The following is a 22,297-nucleotide window of genomic DNA, read 5'->3' as shown; positions in this document are numbered from 1 at the left end:
AATTACATACCATTTGAATGGCAGGATCAAGAACGGTGTTTTATTTCTTCCTTTCCTCTCAATTCTTTCTTATCTCATGTCAACCATCAACATCCCTGTCACAAGTACACAAAGTCAAGGCTGAGTCACACAACTCTGACTAATCCCCCGATCGCCAGACAGAACAAGTTGCTGCATGTCCATTTGTGACACGGTGTGTGTCACAAGCAAAATCGTGTATTGCAATCTGTCTGCTTTTGTCCGACGACGTGTTGGTGCTGAAGCAGCAGCAGAAGCAGAAACGGCATGGCTCATATATATGCAAATCACTTATTCTACAGGGATAGAGGACTGTTTGGGCTGATAAAAACCTCACGAATCCCCCCCATTCGCTTTGCCACGACCTCAAAAGAAGCAGTGATTACTTGAAGAAGAAAAACGTGCTACACCTTTAAAATGAAAGGCTGAGCGTGGACTGACTATAAAGGCCCGTACGACACGCGACGTGGCCCTCAAGTGTCTATTAATAGAAATGCCACAATCAAACGGTAGCTATGGAGCCTGTGGAGAAAAGGAGCTGAGGGTTTTGGTTAGAAAAGGAAAGAAAATGACCTCCGCAGCCAAGGACAAGATGTTCAGAAAGTGGATCACCATGCGTACATTTTTTAATATCACACGAAACATCTTTGATTTGCAACATTCATTTAAAGGAGACATACTGTTCTCGACCGCACCCAAACCATCTCATGCAGTGGTTCGGTAAATCGGTCTCAGGGGTTCGACGGAGCCTCTGCCCTGGAGGTTAAGACACAACAGTGATGACACGCCCGCTTGGCCATCGCTGGCTGGTTCATTTTGTGCACAATTTAAAAAATGTATACTTTATACTAATTGTGCTTACTTTTTTCTGTTTTTAATAAATGCATTTTTTAATGTCTGGAATTTTTAAAAAAGAAAAAAAAAATCGTATTTTTATTTTTCACTACTTGATTTTATTATTAGCGCATTTTCACATGAAAATGAAGAAAGACATAAATACTACTGCTGATTTTTTAATTGAAATATTTTTTATTTTATTTAAGGTCGTGAGGCTTGGGCTATTTTTTCCCCCCGACACTGTATAGTTTTGGCATGAATCTGAACACTCAGTCCCGTCATTATTACTAAACTGGCAAGACGACATTTTGTTGCCGTAACACACTATAACAATAAGGAGCTACAATAGTGGCTGAGGTTGCGTTATGCATCCACTAAATGGAGCTACGCTAAAGGGAATACAATACAATACAATACAATACAGCTTTATTCATAGAGCACTTTCACAACCGCTGCAGCTATAACAAACTGCTTCACAGAACATTTAAAATACGACATCCAAGAAATCAGAATATTGATCCATATGTAAGGCGCATCGGATTATAAAGCGCACTGTTGGCTTTTGAGAAAATGGAATAGTTTTAGGTGCGCCTTATAGTGCGGAAAAGACGGCACTTTCAGACCGGATAGTGTTTATGCATATCGGCACTCTAGCTGTTTTAAAATTAACAAGAATTAACACCAACAGAATTGCAGTGCAGTCACAGTTGACGACGGCTCAATCTAAAATGAAACTTTTACAAACTGATGGTCATTTTTAATGGCCGTTATCCATCATTGTGTGTATTATTGCGGGTGTAGGTTGGAGTGGTGCATAACTGTATTGCATCAATCCAGCTAAAAGCCATCAAGTAAAGACGCCTAAAACGATGATATCAGCCAGCCGTGCACTTTGGTCCTCTCTTCCGAGCCAAACATTAAACATTCATCATCCATCCGGCTGTCCGTCAATCATCTGTCCACAAGCTTCCCCGTCAAGAGCCACTTGGCCAGAGAAGAAGCGCTGGCATCAGCACAACCCTGCCAAAGCCACCTGTTTCCCCCGCTCCCCCCTTCCCGCCTCACTGATATGGCCCACTCTTCCTGTTACATAAAGAGCCAGTCGCACTGTTGCAATGCAGCATCGGATGTGGTTGTGCAACAGCATTAAAAATACTTCAGGGTCAGTTGGGAGGAAAGTTGAAAACGGCGACTACGACTGAGGGAATGCAAAGCCGAGTCGTGAGTGTCGCCCTGCTGCTTGGAAGAAGAGGGCAGGGGACAGTCCAGAACTGTGTGGATGCTGTGATTTTCTTACCTCCGCAAAGCACATACTGCAAATGTGAGAGTGACTTGTTGGTGTTTTTTTTTTTTTTTTCCTTTGAGGTAGAAATTATAACCCAAAAACAATGAACGCCAATTAGGGCGTCCTGGTATTTCAATTTGGAAACTTTCCAATGGAAGTTGTGAGAATTAACTTTTGGATTCAGGTGGATTCTGCTTCGATTCCATATGGCACGGCTCAGTTCGAGACGGTACTGCATGATGCAACGACTTTGAGCCCATTTAAAGTCAGTTGTAAATTAACACAGCAGCGCACCTACATTAACATCCAATGATAAATCCAAGCTTCATTGCCGGATGGAAACATTTTCCCTGCATACACTTCAAGATGCTGCGATCGGCTGGCAACCAGTTCAGGGTGTCCCCCCGCCTACTGTCCAAAGACAGCTGGGATAGGCTCCAGCACCCCCCGCGACCCTTGTAAGGATAAGCGGATTGGAAAATGAATGAATGAATGAATGAACACTTAAGATGGTGCAGAGATGGACTCTTAAACAACAGCCGGATGCTAGAAATGTTTGTTAGATGCAACTCATTTGTTTGTCTTAGTCCCCCGCCCTCATGTCATGTCCCATCCTTCTATTCTGCATGTTTTATGTTATGTTAGGAATAGACAGACAGGATTCCAACAGTTCTAATACACAGTCAGACAGATATTTTACTAATCACATGCTCTGGGGTTCAATAGAAAGACAATTCAACCCATATCTCAATAGATGGGGTGCAACTCAAGGATGGATCGATTTTAAAGTGGAACAATTTGATTCATTCGGATGATGATTTGATTTGGTATGCTAGGGCTAAACTATGAGAGAGTGTGAGCCAATGAGTTTCTTGTTGTCATTTGACGCATAATTAGGAATGAATTTGTGAGTACTGCAACAATGGCATTTCCTTCAAAGATAGAGCTCTCCAACAAAAGATGATTTCTTCATTTATTTTCCATGAATCAGAATGTGACTTTTCAAACTAAGAGACAAACACACGTACAGGGTACACAAATGTGGCACCAGCAATTAACCGTCCAGTAGCATTCGTTGCATCCCCTCTTTCGCTCTTGACAGCTGCTGATTACAGAAAACTGCTACTAGCCACAATGTGGTCTGACAAAACCAACCACAAAAACGGCCCCCCTGCATCGTTGTTTCTCGCCATTGGCAGTGGTCCGCTTCCCGCTGACGGTTACTGCAGTCGTCGCCGAAATCAACATTCAGGTACACATACAGCAACATAATACAGGGGGGATAGTGGTGGTGGTGGAGGGGGGGGGGATTCAAACTACAAGCAAAGCGCTGTTATTATCAAGCATGCGTGGCTTCCAGAGCAATTAAACCCCCGTGCGTGAACATGTGGCACCAGGTGCTCAGCTCTGGTAATGGACGTGTCTCAATAGCCGAAAGGTTGTCACTTCAATTACTTGTGCAACAGCACAACTCGTTTGTATTCATGGCCCGCACGTGTATGCTGATGTCAAGGCCACATCCGTTTAGAATACTTAAGCTGTTGTTTTAACAACACTGAACCCTAATTCCTTCCATTTCTTGCGAGGTACACTTTTTTTTTTCCTGATTGTTAACACTACTGGATTTTTCACGATATTATTATTATAAACTCAAACAGTCCCCTTGAGCAGCTATAATCTTGGCAAAAATTGCATTGGAAGCACCAGCCACATGATGAGCTGCTGAAATATGCACAGCTTTTGTTGGCTTAGAAAGTACAGCCCACGTGCCACATATGGCCCACACCGTTCTTTAATCCGATCCACTGGGCATTTACATTATCTATGGCCATGTGATATTTGTTGCATAAATTTAATGTCTCTCAATTTTTGCAGAGGATAGTGAGAAACATATATGCGCCGTGAGGCTTGCTATATTGTCTGTCTACATGAGTTGCTTCACTGCTTGTGTTTAAATATCCTTTTCCTTCAAGGTTTTTAACACCACAACCGTCAATGCTATTTGTTAGCCCATGAATGGCATTTCGCCTTGTGTCAGCAATAAGATAGCAAAATCGTTTTAACTCCAATGCATGCAATTCTCTGTTTTTTGTTTTAGTTTGACAGCAAACTGCAACTGCTAGATGCAACAAACAGATTGAACCCTTCTTTTATTGAATAAGAAGAAATGTTCACTATCTGCCAAACCGTTTCTTGCTGTGAATCGGCTCGTTTCTTGGAAAACTGATGCATTATGCCTTCCATCATTACACTTAACATGAAGTACTTTTTTCTTTTTTTTTTCCATTAAACATGAGGCAGGTTTTGATGTTTGTTTTTGGCCAATCAGCATTTGCGTCGCATTGATGGTAGAAGAGAAAACAATTTGCAAGCAATTTCTATTTAACTCTAGCCCTGTTCGAGCAGCAAAGGTTTACATCAGGCCAATCAGTCCGCCGAGAAGCATTGTCTCCTTAATGAAGTGTGGAGTGTTACCACTGAGGGCTAAAAACACGCGTGCCTGTGTGTGTGTGTGTGTGTGTGTGTGTGTGTGTGTGTGTGTGTGTGTGTGTGCGTGTGTGTGTGTGCGTGTGTGACCAGAATTTAGCACCCAGCGGCCCTGCGAATCCTTGCAGCAGTAAAACAATAAGGAGATGATTGTAGTTAAATTGTGCTGGTGTCTCTCGCTCTCTTATAAATAAATTGTCTCTCTCCCTTTGCCCTCGCGACGGAAACGCTCTCCCTGTCTGTCATATCATCAGTATCCAGTGTCTGACACTTCTTATTGTTGTCATTTTTTTTTTTTTTTTTTTGGCTCCGTAAATTTCAAAACATCAAAACAGCCCATCGTCTTGATTATAATGCCAGGCGTCGTCTTGGCTTACTGCCTTCGACTGTTCTTCTCTTGCAAAGCCCAGCGCCACAGTCACGACGAAAAGGATGTTTGTCTTGCATTTGCGTACATAGATGACACATCTCGGTTCATATCAACACCTACGGGCAGTTTGAGTCACGTTTCTACCAAGCGGTTCTATTCAGTACAGTTCGGTTCCAAGATACAGATCCAAACAGTAAAACGTGATCAGACTTACGTTTGGACTGCACGGTTAAGAGGTGGGATGGCTATATCAGTGTTTTTGCGAACACTAATGGTACAGTACTACTACTCAATGCCAGCTGTCAAGGAGTGCATATTGGAAGTTGAAACCAAATGAATGTTTAATCATTCTCTTCGCATAACTTGTCCACAACTAATTGATGGATGACTATTTTTGAAATTACTCAAGTCAACTATTTGTGAAATTAAGTTTAAAGTTTCCTTTTGTTTTTCCAGACAATGGTCTTTTTTTTGGGTGAAGTTTTTCTTCAACTCTTACCAGGCTGACAGTTTCGGCTGTCACTTCAGCCTTCATTGGAGCTATCAATCACTTCCTTGTGACGTGTCTTAAAAACAGCTATTTGTTTGTTGTTTGTTCCATTATTGTTGAAGTGAGTGGAAAAAGGATAGCAAAATTATTGCAAAATGGCAACGTCATTTATTACACATGACACTTTGACATTTCAGTCCAGACTTTAAGCAAGAATCAGGCAAGTTGACAGGCATGATTTTCTCTCGCGGGCCACAGAAAATGATGCGGCGGGCCGGATCTGGGCCGCGGGCCTTGACTTTGACACCAGTGGCATAGTGGTTCAAATAGATTTGATGTAGCCATTGCGGTATTAATTTCCAATCAATGCGCTGGCCATCTGCCCAGGGTCCTTTAAGCCAGCAGTCATCAGGATGTGGAGCACTTATATGATGTCACAATATTTACATAGCTGACGCAGCTACGGCGATCCCGACACACCCCGTGGTGGAAATACAAGCCAGAGCTGGGTTTACTCTTTCCAAACTATGCCGTGGACATCTGGCTCAGCTACCCAAACAGGAAGCGCGAGTCCCAGCAGAGAAGTAAAGTACATGCAGAGTCCATACCGAAAATGATTCGACGCAGTTTTAAATTTGCTACTGGTCGAGAGGCAAAAAAAGCTAGCGGCCAAACAAGACAGAGTTTACGACAAACGGAGGTGAGTTATAAATAGCAACAGAAGAGCGCAATACCCGAGCAGTTTTTAAAGCTTGCTATTTAAGAGCAAATCTTGGAAAACCTCTTGTCAGTCTCTCCAGTGACTATTGTTCATATTTCGGAGGTATTTAGTGGGAGCGATGCTATCACTCTTTTTGCGCAGAAAGGCCAGAATCAAAGGGTGAGGAAAAACAATACTACGTATTGACCAAGTATCACATATTAGTGATGCAACAGAGCACAGCGGTCTTCCGACAAGAGGGAGTGGGTGTCTAACAATTAGGTGACCGCTGTTTAATTTAATTAGCATCATTAACCACGTTAAAAACCGCCGGCTCTATCCATGAGAGTGTATTAATCAGGAAGTTCCTCTTTAAATAGAGATGCATCTATAATGAAGTAATGACACCATTCGCTACCACACTCTATTTCCACCATACTTCCATGGAGGAGAGCCTCAGTCAAAGATGGAAAAAAAGCAAAATCCTCTGGTAATCAATTGAGGATTGTGGAAAAGATTATATTCATTCATTCATTTTCCGATTCGCTTATCCTCACAAGGGGGATGCTGGATTCTATCCCAGATGTCTTTGGGCAGTAGGTGGGGGACACCCCAAACCGATTGCCAACCCTTCACAGGGCACACAGAGATGAACAACCATCCACGCTCACACTCACACCTAGGGACAATTTCGAGTGTTCAATCAGCCTGCCATGCATGTTTTTGGAATGTGGGAGGAAACCGGAGCACCCGGAGAAAACCCACGCAGGCCCGGGGAGAACATGCAAACTCCACACAGGGAGGCCCGAGCTGGGATTGACCCCGCTGCACAGTGAGGTCGACGCGCTAACCACTGGACTACAAAGATAATATTAAAAGAAAAAAAAAAATCCTTGAAGTGGCAGATTTGCGGGGGGAGGGGGCGGGGGTGAACGATTGTGATAATGCTGTGAATGGTTACATAATCTGAAATAACCGCCATGGACAAACCGTTGCATTCGCCATGTGCACGCACAGACACAGATAATGAAGTCATAAAATTGAAATGGCACCGACACACTCGCGACACATACGAGCACTGACCGCCGAAAGATGAATAACAGCCATAATAAAAGTGATGGGAAATTTAATAAAGAAAAAGACCCAAGACAGACTATGCGTGGAAACCAGTGAAGTAAAGCCACATTTGATGCGACAAAGAAGTTACACAGGCAGGTGTCAGAAAGTGTAAAAATAGAACAACTTTGTCAAATACTTGCATCTCAATGCCTGTGTGGTATATCAGAAACAATGCCAGTATACGGAGTTTGAACAAAATACACCCACACACGACCAAATGTACATTTTCCCGAGGATGAACACACTTTTAGCAAAGCCTTTAAAATAACCCAAGTATCACAATAACAAAGAAATGCAGCAAATCAAATATCCAACCGAGTTCATTTCGTGCCTCTCGGCATTTCATCAAATGCTAATATTGCCGTGAATCGAGGATCGCCATGTGTGCATGCCCACTACCTGCCGATGACGTCAAGAACAGAATCTTGCAAGTCGTTAGGGGGAAGAAGAAAATGGTTAACGTGGGGCGGGGGGCGGGGAGGGGGGGGGAGATGGCGGCGCGAGCGGCCGGGGGAATAGATGAAGGCACGAGGCGTGGGCGGGCGCAACCGAGCTTGATCGACAGCAAAGTATAGCGTGCTAATTAACAGTCCAAAAACTGCTGGCAGGCAGGTGTACTAAGAGGAACACGCTGAAGGAATAAAATGATGGCTGACTTTCTGTTCTAAAGTGGCAGTAGATGAACATTAGATTCTATTTCAGTACTGTGAACTGCTGTCGAATGTGTGGCATAAAATCCGGGCCAAGGTGAAAATCAGTGATGGAGAGACCATATCAAAAACACTGTTTTGAAAACTCTTTTTGAGAGCAGTGGCCTGTGTGTGAGTGTCCAGACGTGAGCTGGGGGCGACAGCAGCTTGAAACCAGTATTTTCACCATCTGCAATAACCCTGGGGAGGAACACTGTATCAAAAAACTTGATACACTGCAACTACACCTACCCCCAACACGTATGCAGATTTTTTTCTTTTTCTTCAATATTTTTTTGTTGCTGACAAAATTCTGCTCCACTCTTCTATCCATTTACCGTTCACATGGTGAAAAGGAGTGGAAATGTGAATATTTCCACACAAGTCAATTTGTGTTTCATGTGCACCCCAATATGATTTCGTTGCACCCCTACAATTTCAGATGACGGGCCACTGTGCTCACAAAAAAAAAAAAAAAATTAAAGTTTGTCTGGAAACCTGCTGTATGGGTAAATACAATTTTAAGTTTAATGCCTCAAACGCATCATCAGGCAGCCGCCACATGTGGTTTTTAAAGTTCTAGGAGGTGCACTTCAGGGGACACTGTATTTTAAAAGTAGTTGACTATGTCGAGTACGGTATCTTGTCTCACCATGTGTGCGCCACGGTGAAGCGCCTCTGCTTGTGGATGTTGTTGTTGAGAAGCATGCGGCGGAGCAGCCTGGGCGAATTGCGCGGCGAGAGGCGGGGGGAGATGGAGGAGGGTGATCGCCGGTGTCCTCGAGGTCTCTCCGGGTGCAGCAGGTTCTCGCGCAGGATCTTCACCAGGTCCTCGTTCAGGCCCGAGTGCTTGGGCATGGGGGGCACGGCCAGGGTGTCCTGGTGCGTCGGCCCCATGGCTGCCTGCTGGGCCATGCCTCGCCCGCGGCTTGGCCACCAGCACCACCAGTCGCACCGGGAATATGCCCGGGATCGAAAGACGAAATCACCTCAGTTGTATCAGTCCATACAGAATGGGCAAAACCCTTGCACCTTTCCAAATTCCTCTGGATAGCGAAAGGGAAAGTGTTGCCGGGTGAAAAATCTTCTTTTTCCTCCCCTCTCCTTGTTAAGAGAAGATGACGGAGGCAGGCTGCTGCCTTTGTCTGCGACACTGCACTGGATGATTGCTGTGAGAAGATGAGGGGACGATGCAAGAGGGGAGAGAGGGCGGCAGACAAATAAAAAAAAAAAAAAAGGGGGGGGGGGAGAAAAAAAAAGGGATTTCCGTCTTTCAGAGCGGCAGCACAGTCCCGCAAATCCAAATCTGGCAGGAGTTGAACTAAATCAATGAGTGTGTGCCCCTTGAACGGCGCACCACCGCTTTAGTGAAATCTAACCATTGGGAACCATCACCAGCCCAGTGTGACTAAATCCAGTCAGGCTCGCTGGAGTTCTGCACCATCCAATCGAAGCAATTCATCCATCCTCCTCCTCCTCCTCCTCCCTCTCCTCCTCCCATCTTTCCTCCTGATATACACACACACACACACACACAGACAGAAAATGACTGCTGACTGCAGCCAGTTTACAAGCTACTGATCCTTTGGAGCTGTAAGCAGCGAGTGTGTGTGTGTGTGCGCACGTGTGTGCGAGTGTTGTGTTTGATAAAGGATAAAAAGAGGGAGGAATACAGTGATGCTCGAGTGACGCGGTGAATAGGTTTTAATAGAAGTGTGCTTCCGAGAGCGGAGCTGTGTGCTGCTAAAAGCCCGCATGAGTTATTGAGGGAGCCGAAGGGAGGCTCGACATCAAGATATGTGGAGGAACGGCTAAAAATGCCAAGTGTGTGCCCACGCATGCAAACACTTACGAGGGGACGCGGTTTGGAAAATGGACTTTCACGACAATAGCTGTTTGCAAAATAAAAACAAAATTGCAAATTCTCTGCAGTGCCTGCACACCCACGAAGTGTGACATGAAACTCGTAAATATTTGGTTACCTGACCATTTCTGAAAATGTGCGAGCATAAATTAGACAAATTCCTAATCACACAATATGACCAGCGATGGGGTGAGAAGATGCAGAGCCACCTTCAAACTGAAACGCTATTATGCAGCGGCAATAATCACACAAAATCAAATTCCCCATGTGTATGACACCCCTGATATTATGTTAAAGCCAAAAGGTAAGCAAAGCTTCTTTTTTTTTTTTAAATGCACAGCTAGTGGCACATGCTTGATTATTCCGTGAAGTTGTCAACATGTTGGGTATTCACGTGCAACCGACACATGAGTTAAAATGCATTTACGACTCTTTTTTTTTCAACCTGTTCTGGGCTATACTCCCGCAAGTAGTCACAAGCAGCCGGCCATGGAACACACTCGCCGGATTCCTGTCATTCAGCATCTGATGTTTTGCTTGCAGCTATTGCCTTGATCTTGTGAAGCACAGGTGTCAAACCCGAGGCTCGTGGTCCAGATCCGGCCCGCCACATCATTTTATGTGCCCCCCCGAAAGAAAATCATGTGTCAACTTGCACGATCCTTGCTAAAAAATGTACCGAACTGTCAAATTGTCATGTTGTAATAAATGATGTTGGGATTTTGCAATAATTTTGTTACCCGTACAAGTAATAATGCGATAATGCGATTAAACATTTTTGTGGTTTCACTGTCGTAACGCCCCTGTTGTAAAGCATTCACTTTACAAAATGCATGTTAAAAAACAACGGGTATAAGGCACAGCATTACGATGTGACGTGACTACTTTTTATTTTATTTTATTCAGTTTTGTTTGTTTTTTGCTGTTTTCACACTTGTATGATAGTTTATTTTTATTTTTTTTTAAATGGCTGTTGAGTTAAAGCTTTTTGAACCTGGCACACATCACAATGAACCCCACTTTATTTGCACTTTGCTATTCATGTTTATTTTTATTTTTTTTCCTTTGGCACATCTTCTCAGCTAGTCACACTTGTGTTTTTAAAAGATGCCACAAGATGACACGGAATCCCTGGCTAATGGGTAAGTAGTATATGATGTGAGGGAAGTGTGTCAAAGTGATCATCTTGCAGTTTTGCATGACGGGGAGGAGATGAGTTTAGCCTGGGTTGTTAGTGGAAGTTATTAAGCGGATTTTAAAAATAAGCATGCAGATGTTGTTTTCAAAATCCAAACGCTTGTAAAGCAGTTATTGTTAAGCGTAATGACATTATATTAAAGTGTTTATTGTGTCCATTTATAGTTTTGACTAATAATATAGAAACATCAATTCATTACTTTTTTTTTAACGACTGTATTTGCAATAGGGCTCAATCCTTACTCATCACAAATAACATGGGTTAATAGTGTTTATATTGCCATTATTTCTTATGGGAACAAAATAATATTTTACCAAATGGAAAACGAAAATGACGTGATATTCTTAAATGACAAGGAGGGACAGATGAGGACATCACAACATATCAGAGTAAACATCGCGCCATTTACAGCCAGATGCCAGCTATTTCTTCCAACGTCATCTCAAAAACTGAGTTTATACCACCAAAGAAAGAAATGAAATGGACCACGACACTGGTTAATCTACCAGAGCATCATCATACTGGACAAACGCACCCTCTAGTGGCTGCAAGCAGCAAATGGATGACAAAAGAGCCATTTCTCGCCCATCAAACCAGACGACAGTATCAATTCTACTTCGCCAAGGCAGCATAAAAGCATTCTTCTTCATCACGATCGCCATTCGTCTGCCAATCTTGGCCCTCGTCTATTCAATCCTGCGACTCCTTCACAGAGAATCCCGTCTTGCGGGAATCAATTCAGCCTAATCACGTTCAAATGAATTGAACTGCTGCAATGTGGCCGTTAAATCGGCAGGCTCTGGCGCGTTACATCACGGCATCGCTGATTCGGCGAAGCGCAAACTGTGACACATTCGGCCCTGGCAGCTTGCATTCCAGCATTGCCAGCCACCTTTTTTTTCCCTCACTCTGCTGTTTCTCTCTCCTCGCCGCCTTCACTTCTGCTTTTTTTCCTCTGACCTTTTTCATTGCGAAAGATTTTCCTCAAGCCTTCAACACGTGACAAAATGTGTGCATCCCCAATCTCCCCCCCCCCACCCCCCGCTCCCCCACACACACTCACTCACACACACACACACACACACAGACATACCTAGTTACCAGAGGCAACATAGATGAAGAGGGACAGTTGGATTCAAAATAAATGAATAAATAACCCGAAAGGCCGAACAAGCAAAACCAAAACCGTGTGCGCCTGGATGTCAATTTTAGTCAAGATGGAGTAAACCCAATGTACTGCCATATATGAAATAAATGGCCAAAAAGGCATCCCAGCACGATGCAACTGAATTGTCAAATGAAAGGCGCATGCAACATACAACAAAAATGAGGCTCTAAATGTCACGCTTGGGCATCACTTATCCACATTAGTGTAAATGTATTTTCCTCTCAGTGTCATGCAGGGACAGCAGTCGAGGGTGTGAGGTGTTCAGCGAAGAGGCTCTCGGCATGATGCTCACAACACTGCATTGCACGAAGCACGTACAGTACAAAATGGCACATATGACTGTGGGATGGACAGGCCTGGAGTAATACTGAAGGTACACTACACGAAGTTTAGGTAGATTTTTTTTAATTCGTTTGACAAGAGCACACGCTTGAAAGTTAAAGCTGACTGGTACAAATCAGCTTTAAAGCTCTGGCTCCCTCTAGTGGGCATAGATGAAATCGATGAATATCAGGAATCTACTCGTATTCCTTCATTTAACACACTGCACTCTAAAAACATTGGGCGGGAGGGGATGGGGGGTATTTTAGTCATCAGTAATTTTCTGAAAAGATCCATATGATTCTCATTAGTAGCCTCTTTACAAAAGGGAAATACAATAAAATAGTGCCAAACACAGGAGCCAGCCTGCCAGGGGTGTATACACCAAAGCGTAACCTGCGTTCATTAGAGGTGAAACCCTAATTTGAACAAAAGCAGTTATCTAATATACTCAAAAAAAAAAAAATCAAATAATTTCCATTCATCCATCAATTTTCAACACCACGTATCCTGAAGAGGGTCACGAGGGTTGCTGGAATCTGTCCCAGCTGACTTTGGGCGAAAGGTGCAGTACCCCCTGAAGTGATTGCCAGTCAGTTGCAGGGATCATACCGAGACCGACAGCCATTCACACTCACAATCACACCATCACTGAGTGGGAAACGATCCCACTGTCCAACACAAGTCAGGCGAGTGTACCACTACGCCTTCAGCGACTTCAAATAATTTCCCAGCAATACGTGATGAATGAAAACACAAGTAAATAACTAATGGAAGAATATATTGCAGCAATTCAACAAAAAAACGTTGTATTTACATTTAAAGAAAACAACATTTTAAATTAATGATATGGAGTGTCTGTCCGACAAAAAGCTTGAACCCTTTTTTTTAACCGTAACACAAAGAACAATACAATGTGGTTGTTCCATATGTCCTATAAATAATATTAATACAATTACATATCCTAACTGTCCAAATACAAGCATATATCTCTGCGTATTTTTGTTTGTATAAATCACAAATACTGTAATGTTTTCAACTGTTTTTTCCGAAAACATTTTCAAGCTTACAAAATGTGGTGATACGCTATATATGAAATATTCTCAATATAGATATGCTTTAATAATGCGACTATATTTTGTATTAAGACTTTCATTTCTCACATTTCAGCTTTGCAAGCAGTGTGGGTCTTATGATGTCATTAATTTTACTTTTAATTTAACTATTTTCATGGGACTGCCCGATGGAAAATTGTGGCATGAGTATATAAAACCTGTTCTGCTATAAGATTGCAGTACACCAAAATATGCCATAAATATCTCCACCGTAGTAAATAAATGCCTGGGAAACCTCAAACGTGTGGTTCTTTCAGTAATTTGCCTCATACTAAAAGAGCCCCCGGCCCCCATTACCTCCCAAAAAGTTATTTCAGGCATGCAATGCAACGTGTCATTGACCAAACCAAATTGCAGTAACTCTAGTTGACCAGTAGACGGCAGCATTGGTGCAGCAATCTCCTCTACATGGCCGGCAAATTGTCTCCAGCATATTGGCTAATATAATGGGCAGCTCATTTATATCCTTCTTACTTTACTCATTTGCATTCTCACCTAACGCGTGGGCAAAGCACAACAATAATTTCCTCAAAATGTCCTCAATTTCTCAACACTATAAGAACAACATTATAAGAAAAGATTTTGGATTTCTACCTGGTTGTGAGTGCTGAAAGACTTGACATTTATTTATAGCTTTAACATTTATGGAGCTTTCACTTAAGATGACTCACAATAAAATGGAGGTATCGTCATTGGAGAGCAAAAGCGGGGCGGTTGCGTGTGTGGTTTCGGAACCTCACAGAAACAGTGCTGTGCAGAAAGATGTGACAAAAGACCTTGAGTGACTTCTCTGGCACATCTCAGGCAATCATCCAACTTTATTTGGGGGGAGTGGGGGGGGGGCAGCACACTTGCAATTTCTAATTTATTTCCAATAAGGGCTAATACATAAATTTGCCTTTTTTTTTTTTTTTTACACACTAAAGCAAAGTTAAAAGGTAAGCTCTGCACTGAGTTTGTCTGGATGCATAGATTAGCATTAGCGTGGTCCAAGCTCCACAAGGCAAAGTACCAACCAAGCTGTCACGCAGCAGTTGTGGGTGCATACTTGTGCATCCGCTGCCCGTGCCACATAAACTGATTGTGTTAACCCAAAAGCATGTAAGGCAAGTGGAGGACTTCCACAAGACAGGGTTTCCCTCTCATATGGACTAATGTATTTTATCCTTGGGGTATTTTAATGAAAGTATGTCACAGACTTCAAACCTTACAGTACAGCACTCATATTCCGTAACCTACTTTCTCCGTTTGCTTTCCTTATTGCCCTCATCACATTGCCAGGTACAACAGACCCCATCGCCGGCTAGCACAGCTGCCACAGTGACCCCGAGTGGTCCTGCTGTCCCACATGGAGTCAATGGGGCAAACCAAGCCCAGAGGGCCCCACCTTCACCGCTTCTGTCTTAAAAAAACAGCACAAATGGTGCTGGCAAAGTGCCGGGTAAAGACATCATTTGTGAATAATAGCATCACTTGGGTTAAAGAGGTGTCAGATTTTGCATATCTCAGCTCCACAAATGCCCCTCATAACTGTTTAGAAATAGGATCAAACATCCATCAATATTTTATACTATACATTTAGAGTTAGGTGTCCTTGGATCCCTCGAAAGTCGCTATATAAATTCAAGCTATTATTATCATAATTACAAGTGTCGTTAGTGTGACTGCCCTTTGGAAGTGAGTCGTAGTTCTGGAAAGAAAATGCCTCCAAAGTCATAACTTGTACTCAGTGAGCATCTACGCCACAATTGTATTTTACAAAAGCGTGTATGTGTATATCTCATGATGACAGATGGCCGACCAAATTTTATTTTATTTTTTTACATTATTCCCAACTGCATAATGCTTAGCTAAGTGTAGCAAGGAATTCAATGACATTTAAAACAAAACATCAACAGTTTAAATTCTTTCTTGTTGGCAAAGTCCAACATCAATAATTTGCCTTTTTTAAAAATATATTTTATTATTATTATTATTTTTTTTTCCAAAATTAAGGATGCACAGATGACTGAACGATGGCTGGCCCTGATGTCTGCTCGCCCGAAGCTGAGCAGCAATGTGTTTGTTTACAGACTAGTCCTGAGGCTTTTGTCCTTTACTTCTGTGGGATGATGCAAGCAATCAGCCCTTGATATTACATAATTGCTAGAACTTCCCCGAAACATATGTATTTATTTTGCAACTGAAATATTACATAGAATTCAGGCTCCATGTGACTTTTTCCTTAGTGAGAAAATCTGGTGTTAAAAAGAGACAATTGATATTCAACAATCATGTGTTCACTAACTAAAGCCACAGCATCTCCTGGATCTGAAAATAGAATAACTACATATTGATCACAAATATCTCACTCAGAATTGCCCTGACACGTTGTCGAGAGGCTCTTGCAATTTCCAAGGCATTACGAGTCAGGGGCAGCGCGCCTTCCACAGAATAATGACTCAGAAAGCCGAATTTTGGGGGAGTCCTCCCTGCCAAGGAAAGAAGTAATATTACAGACCCCGGGCCAGGTTCCATTTGCACACCGCTGGAAGCTTTGATTCAAAGTATGCATGCGGCATTGCGACAAGCCTAACTCTTTTTTTTTTCTTCTGCATTTGTTGCACAGGCGCACTTTACATGCATGTGTTTTTCCCTTTGGCAGAAGAAAGACATGGACCAGGTGGGAAGAAAAAGAAGAGGAGGCGGGAGGAAGGTATGGGAGGTAAATGAGCAAGAGCAGCTTGCCAAGTCTGACAGGAGCTGAGAGCGGCCGGTAACAGACGGCGGGTGAAAGCAAACGGATGAATAAGAAGGAGCGCATGGATGAGGAATGCATACACACAAATGTGGGTGGGGGAGGAGGGGGGGGCAGGGGGACGAGAAGTTGAGGGCAGCGCCGCAAATAGCCGCCAGCTACTGTCATGATGGTCCCGGGAAAAAGGAACCTAGCTTTCCAGACCCCATCTGTTCCTGCATACCGGAAGTCTCATAGCATAACTGGCGAAGTCATTTTATATTTACGATTACAACATCGATAAAAAAATAACTATAATTAATAAATAATAATAATAATAATAATAATAATGTCATTGCTGAACATTGTGTTTCTTCTTGTTTTGTGATATCATTCAATGACTTAGCCAATGATTCTATGAGGCTAACCATGTGAAAAATCCTAATCAAGTGCAACCTGAGTTTTTGTATGCATTAAACAAAAAGAAATATAAGTTTGCGAATCAATTTGTGATGGTGACAGTCTGAGCAAGGAAGCGGATTAATTCACTTTAAATGATATCTTGCAGGGAGAAAATTGTATCACAATACATGCAGACTTCAACGACCATGTTCTTTTCGCACAAGACGAACAAGGAATAATGAAGTGCCGGAGGGAGACGAAGGAAGGCATGCGGAGAGAGGTCATGCCAAGATCACGTGTGAATGAATCCCTTTCAGTGACACTGATCACGTCAGTGACCCATTTTCTTTGTCTGCCGTCCTCGTGTATGCAAAGCATGTGTTTAATAAGGTGACGGCAAAATGAAGAGGATAGTTTCAGCACAGGGATTCAGTGCAGGCATGCCGGCACGTGAGTCGACTGGTTAGCACGTCCACCTCACAGTGCAGAAGTGCGGAGTTCGATTCCAACTCCGGCCTTCCTGTATTGGGAGTTCGCATGTTCTCCCCATGCCTGCGTGGGTTTTCTCCGGGTACTCCGGTTTCCTCCCACATTCCAAAAACATCCTTTATTTAAAGTCCAGCAAGTAAATTGTGTTTAAAAATACGAAATAGTATGTCATCATGAAATGGCAATGTATAAATCCAGTGATTTGTCTCTTTAAATTGCCTACGACAAAAAATGCAACCAAAAAAAAAAAAAAACTTTTACCTCCAACTGACAAGAGCTCATTAAATCAGACAGAAAAGTAAACTGGAGGAGACATTTCCGAAATCCAGCCAATTTGCCTTTAATTTGGCCTCATTATCATCCAACTGAATTAAAAAAAAAAGAGCACGTCTCTTGGGCTCTGCGCTTTGAGCCACGAGCGAAATACGAGAAAACAGCTTGGGAAATCTGGGGACTCCTCTGAGACATGGCATCAAGGCTAAACAGCGAGACCTTCAACATGAATGTTATTGCTCTCAGCAATGTGGAAATACATTAGATGAGACATGTATAAATACATATATACAGTATACACATCTATATTTATATTATTTTCTATGTATTGCATACTTTATATCGTATGTAAAAGAATTACAGTATTTATAAAAGTCATTGAAAAGGCTGCGTATGACGTGTGGTGCTTTTTCTTTGGTGTTTTCCAACACATACCAGTGATTAAGGAGAGGTTTTATTTTTCCACAATTAAAAGCAGTTTCCAGATGCTTTCATCACAAATTTGGAATGGGTTTTTGTCAAAGCTAAGTTTCAAGAATTACACACTAGCACTAGGCTGGCTGCCTTTGCAGCAGCTCCTATACTTTTTGTTCTTCTACTTTCTTCCTTCCATAAATTTGCTGCTGTAAATTGGGAATTTCTCCATTGTGAGATGAATAAAGGTTTTCTTATTCTTATTCTTACTGTATTTTGGCCTATTGGTGCATGTTGAGCCATTTCATTGGTTTTTACGTGATGACACAGATGGAAAAAAAAAAATAGAGTCAACCAGCATCGACAATCCAATTATTTGCTTAACTTTCATTCAGGATTAACTCTGTGGTATATTTTGTGCTATTTCCCTTGGCTTGTTGTGGCTTTTTTCCCCCCCAAGACTTCAACCTATTTCTGAAGACGTAGACTGCTACGTTAGCTAGCTAGCAACCGAGTGGATAGCTGCCTCTGGATGGAACTGTTGAAGCTATAGCTCATTTAAATGGGAGTCAACAGCACTTCGATCAGCATCACCGAGTGAATTGCGGTCGTAATTTACCAAAATAGAGATACGCACTTCCATTTCATAATGCGGCCGCAAAAGATAAATGAACAGTGAAAGTGGTAGAAAAAGGATGGTTGGATGGGCAACTCAGATTGCGGCTCAGTCCAGTAAATGGTTTCCTTATCGCTGTACGCACTCCCAGTTCGCAATCTCACCACCTCTTTCCATGAATTTGTATGCTTTTAAATAATGAAATTCCTTACAATGACGGACAAATGACAACAAGCATTAAGCAACATGGATGGATGTGATTTGGGGAATGATGTTGCATCTTTCCCCTCTCTTGACATGTGCAATCCTATTTGTTTTTCATTGGTAAACCAAATTTCTAGTGAACACTTGGGATACCACTGCAGAATATCATTTGTTTTTGAAGGAAAAAAAAAAAAAAAAAAACAGGCATCCTTGAGTAGCTAACTGTCCACCGGGGAATTAAATGAGGAAGGAGTCAAAAACATGCAGCCTGGGCCTTTTTCCTTCGCTTTTGTTCCAGGTGCGCAAATGAGTGCGTGCTTCCGCTTGAGCAGAGGACATCAAGTGCAGAACCCAGGAGACTTTCTAATGTTGTTTAAAGCGAGGGACCGCATGTGGCAGAGACCATGATGATGGGCTCATGCTGTTCCTGCCTGGACATTGAGATGTCCGCATGGGAGCAGACCAAATGGGGTTATGGCTTTACTTGATTTCTTTTTATTTATACACCACAATCTGTCAAATAAATGCACATATCCTAACACAGAGCAGACAGATTTTTACACAGCGCCCGTCACATTGTCATCATCACATTTTTTTGTCCCCCCTCTGAAAAAAACGACAAAGACATGAGTCATGCTTTTGTCGCAATACTACAGTAATCCCTCGCTATTCGTGGGGGATAGAACAGAGACAAAAAGGCCAAAAATAAAAAGTTGACGCAACCCTATTCAAATTTTTTTTTCATGCCATAAATATGTACATCCCAAACTGTGGGTTGCAGAGTAAAAGAAAAACAAGTACAGTAAACGATGTTGGCGGGTAAAAAAGAATAAATAAATAACTCCACAACTGCTTATATTGGGGAACAAAATGTACAGCCAGAGTTTATTTTGCCTCGAGCTAAGGGTGGTTTTATAATTAGTTATATGAGGAAGGAAAAAGAAGCATTTTTATTTATTAAGTAATTAGAACAGTCATCGACTTGACAGTAGTATATGATAAATGTATTCCGCGGGAGGGGGGAAAAAAGTATCCGTCTGTGACCCCATCTTGTTCCTCTAATTTAATACAGTATACAAGAAACCACCATGACAGCAACCACAGACAGAAGCGTGACTTACAAGGTGTCAATCATTTGTAACCCACTCACTTATTATCAAGTCTGCTGGAACTAACGTGACAAGGATATTTTTATGAAGTTACATTTTTTTCAACTTAACGCAGAAAAAGATATCTATTCCTCACTATCCATCTCAAGCTATTGGTAAAAAGAGACTGGATCCTACTTGTCGAAGGCAAGGGGAGAATTTTCAATTAATCGGAAGGCAGCGCCAGTGAAACATATTTCTCTGCCATCATCAGTTCTACGACAACCGACCAAATTCCATTTACAATAACAGCCCGCAGACACGGTATTTAATTCAACTCAAAGGAGCGCTTTCTGCAGCGCTGCACCTGTGCATCGGCGAGATTTTTGCCTTTTCAAACGCAGCTGTCCAGCTTTACAAAGTGTGCTGAGCTCGCTCGGCAACTCCTCCGAGCCTCCCAATCATCCGCTCTCTCCAACCCCCCCCCCCCCCCCCCCCCCCCCCCGCCACTCTATTCCATCATCTCTTTTCTAAAAATGTGCTCTTCCAAGCCCATGGCCCCAGAGGAGGCTGTTGCTTTGACCCCATTGGAGCCTGACGGTCTGGTCTCTGAGCACCACCACCACCTTCGGGGGGACATGGGGGCATGTTGAACTTATTTTGGAAGTAGGAATTGGAGTATGAATAAAAACAATCTTTTTTTTTTTTTTTTCATTTAAACTAAAAACATCGTAAGAGTCAAAAGCTAAGCAGAACTGCACTTTTGAGTTTTGTTGGAGCATGTCACGATTGCTTAGTGAAGTTGTTGATGAGGCGGGTGTGTGTTTGAGGCGGTATTTATGCGTCCGTTGCATGCGCAACATATGTGGATCAGGTGTACCGTAATTTCCAGATTATAAACCGCACCAACTACATTTTTGTATGAAATTGAAATTTATGTCCTTGCTTACTGCACTCTGGGAATGAACAAATTCATTTTAGGTGTTCCTTAAACGTAAATTTGGCATTGTCGCGCTGAGTAAAGGCACACGCAACAGGAAGCTATCAACAGCAATTAGCAGTCGTTCCATATAAATGGGCACTCGGATGGTCGGTTTTGGCGTTCCGTCGCAGCACAAGTTGGAATTTAAAAACACAACCCAACACACGGCGGCTTTAAGGAAATAAATGGACTCAGTTGCTCTGAGGCTCTCTTCTCAAACCCATGAAAGTGATCAAGGATGCCGTTTCACTCGACCCTTGATCGGCCACATCCCTTAGCACTTAGCATGAAAGGCTCTCTATTCAGTCCCCGGGGAAGTCTGAGTGGTCACCCACGGACACACAAATAAAGCGCGAGCTACAGCCGGAGAGACTTTCTTTTCCAGAGTTCCTGACAAAATCAAATAGAAAGCAGAGATGGCCGCACGGAGGTTTAGCTATTAGTGCAAGTTGCGGATTGAAACTTTACAGAAAAAGAAGTTGCGTTCAGGGGAGAGAGTCTTTTGGGTCCCCTCGCATTCCCCTTTGCTTTTTCCTGGATTGGGACTCAAGAGAATCTTAAGGATCTCTTCTGCTGTAAAGCCATGAGGCTTTTTAGCATCTTCGCACCACTTGAAACGACAAGTGCATGTCCCCAAGGGTCCCTTCTTCCCGTCAGTCTGCTCTACAGCCTATTAAGTCAACCATGTACAGTATACGTGCATTATCGGAAAGTCATCACTTATTCATGCCATCAGTTTACAGTCGATTTTATGGGAGCTGCACCCTGGCGATCATGTAATAAATGTCGGTTCAGAAGGATTGTTCCATAATGTTATTCTTCTCCGGCCCGAGGGGCTCACATTTAACATGCCTAATCAATTTTTTATGAATCAAGTTACGGCATAAAATTCATGCTCGGTTTTATGAGGCCTAAAAACCTGAACCTTTCCATATTTCAATTGCCTGTGCATTAATTACTGGTCTCATTTGCAGGGTGGAAGATTTTGACTTTGTCCAAACGCTCAAGCTCCCTGTAAAGTACCCTGAGGTGAGGTACTTATTCCTGCCTTGATACTAACTGTATATTTGAAACCTAATCGCAACACACATGGACATGTAAAATCTTAAGTTTGCATAGAGCACCGGGTTCCTATTAAAGGTAATGGATTTATTCGAGAGGAGGTGTTGATTTATACTCCAGTCCGGAGCCTAATGGAGAAAAAGTGTTCATTAGGGAGAAGTTTCATTTTTATTGTACAGTTTCAGAGGAGGCCTACATGTGGGAGAGAGGAGGTCTTCATTTTTAAAAATGTCATTCTATCCACAGTCTTCAACTGCAGAGTATCTGGTAAATGGTAAATGGGGTGCACCTATATGGCACATTTATCATTCATACACCGATGGACGGCTGTCGCCACGCAAGGCGATGTGCCAGGCCAACTGGGAGCAAATCTGGGAGTCTCACTAGCTT

General features: G+C 42.6%; 1 protein-coding gene across 1 annotated transcript in view; it reads right to left on the bottom strand.

The window, feature by feature from the left end:
• Positions 1-9,484, bottom strand: part of pde4d (phosphodiesterase 4D, cAMP-specific) — a 90,669-nt gene extending 81,185 nt beyond the window's left edge. The window contains exon 1 of the mRNA XM_019878004.1: positions 8,648-9,484. Within this exon, the coding sequence (XP_019733563.1) occupies positions 8,648-8,910 (263 nt within the window). The 5' untranslated portion in view covers positions 8,911-9,484. The remainder of the gene's footprint in view (positions 1-8,647) is intronic.
• Positions 9,485-22,297: the final 12,813 nt, after the last annotated feature.

This window comes from Hippocampus comes, unplaced genomic scaffold (assembly GCF_001891065.2).
Source record: "Hippocampus comes isolate QL1 unplaced genomic scaffold, H_comes_QL1_v1.1 scaffold13, whole genome shotgun sequence".
Lineage (NCBI taxonomy): Eukaryota > Metazoa > Chordata > Actinopteri > Syngnathiformes > Syngnathidae > Hippocampus > Hippocampus comes.
The sequence above is the reverse complement of the archived record's forward strand: the minus strand, read 5'-3'. Positions and strand labels throughout refer to the sequence as shown.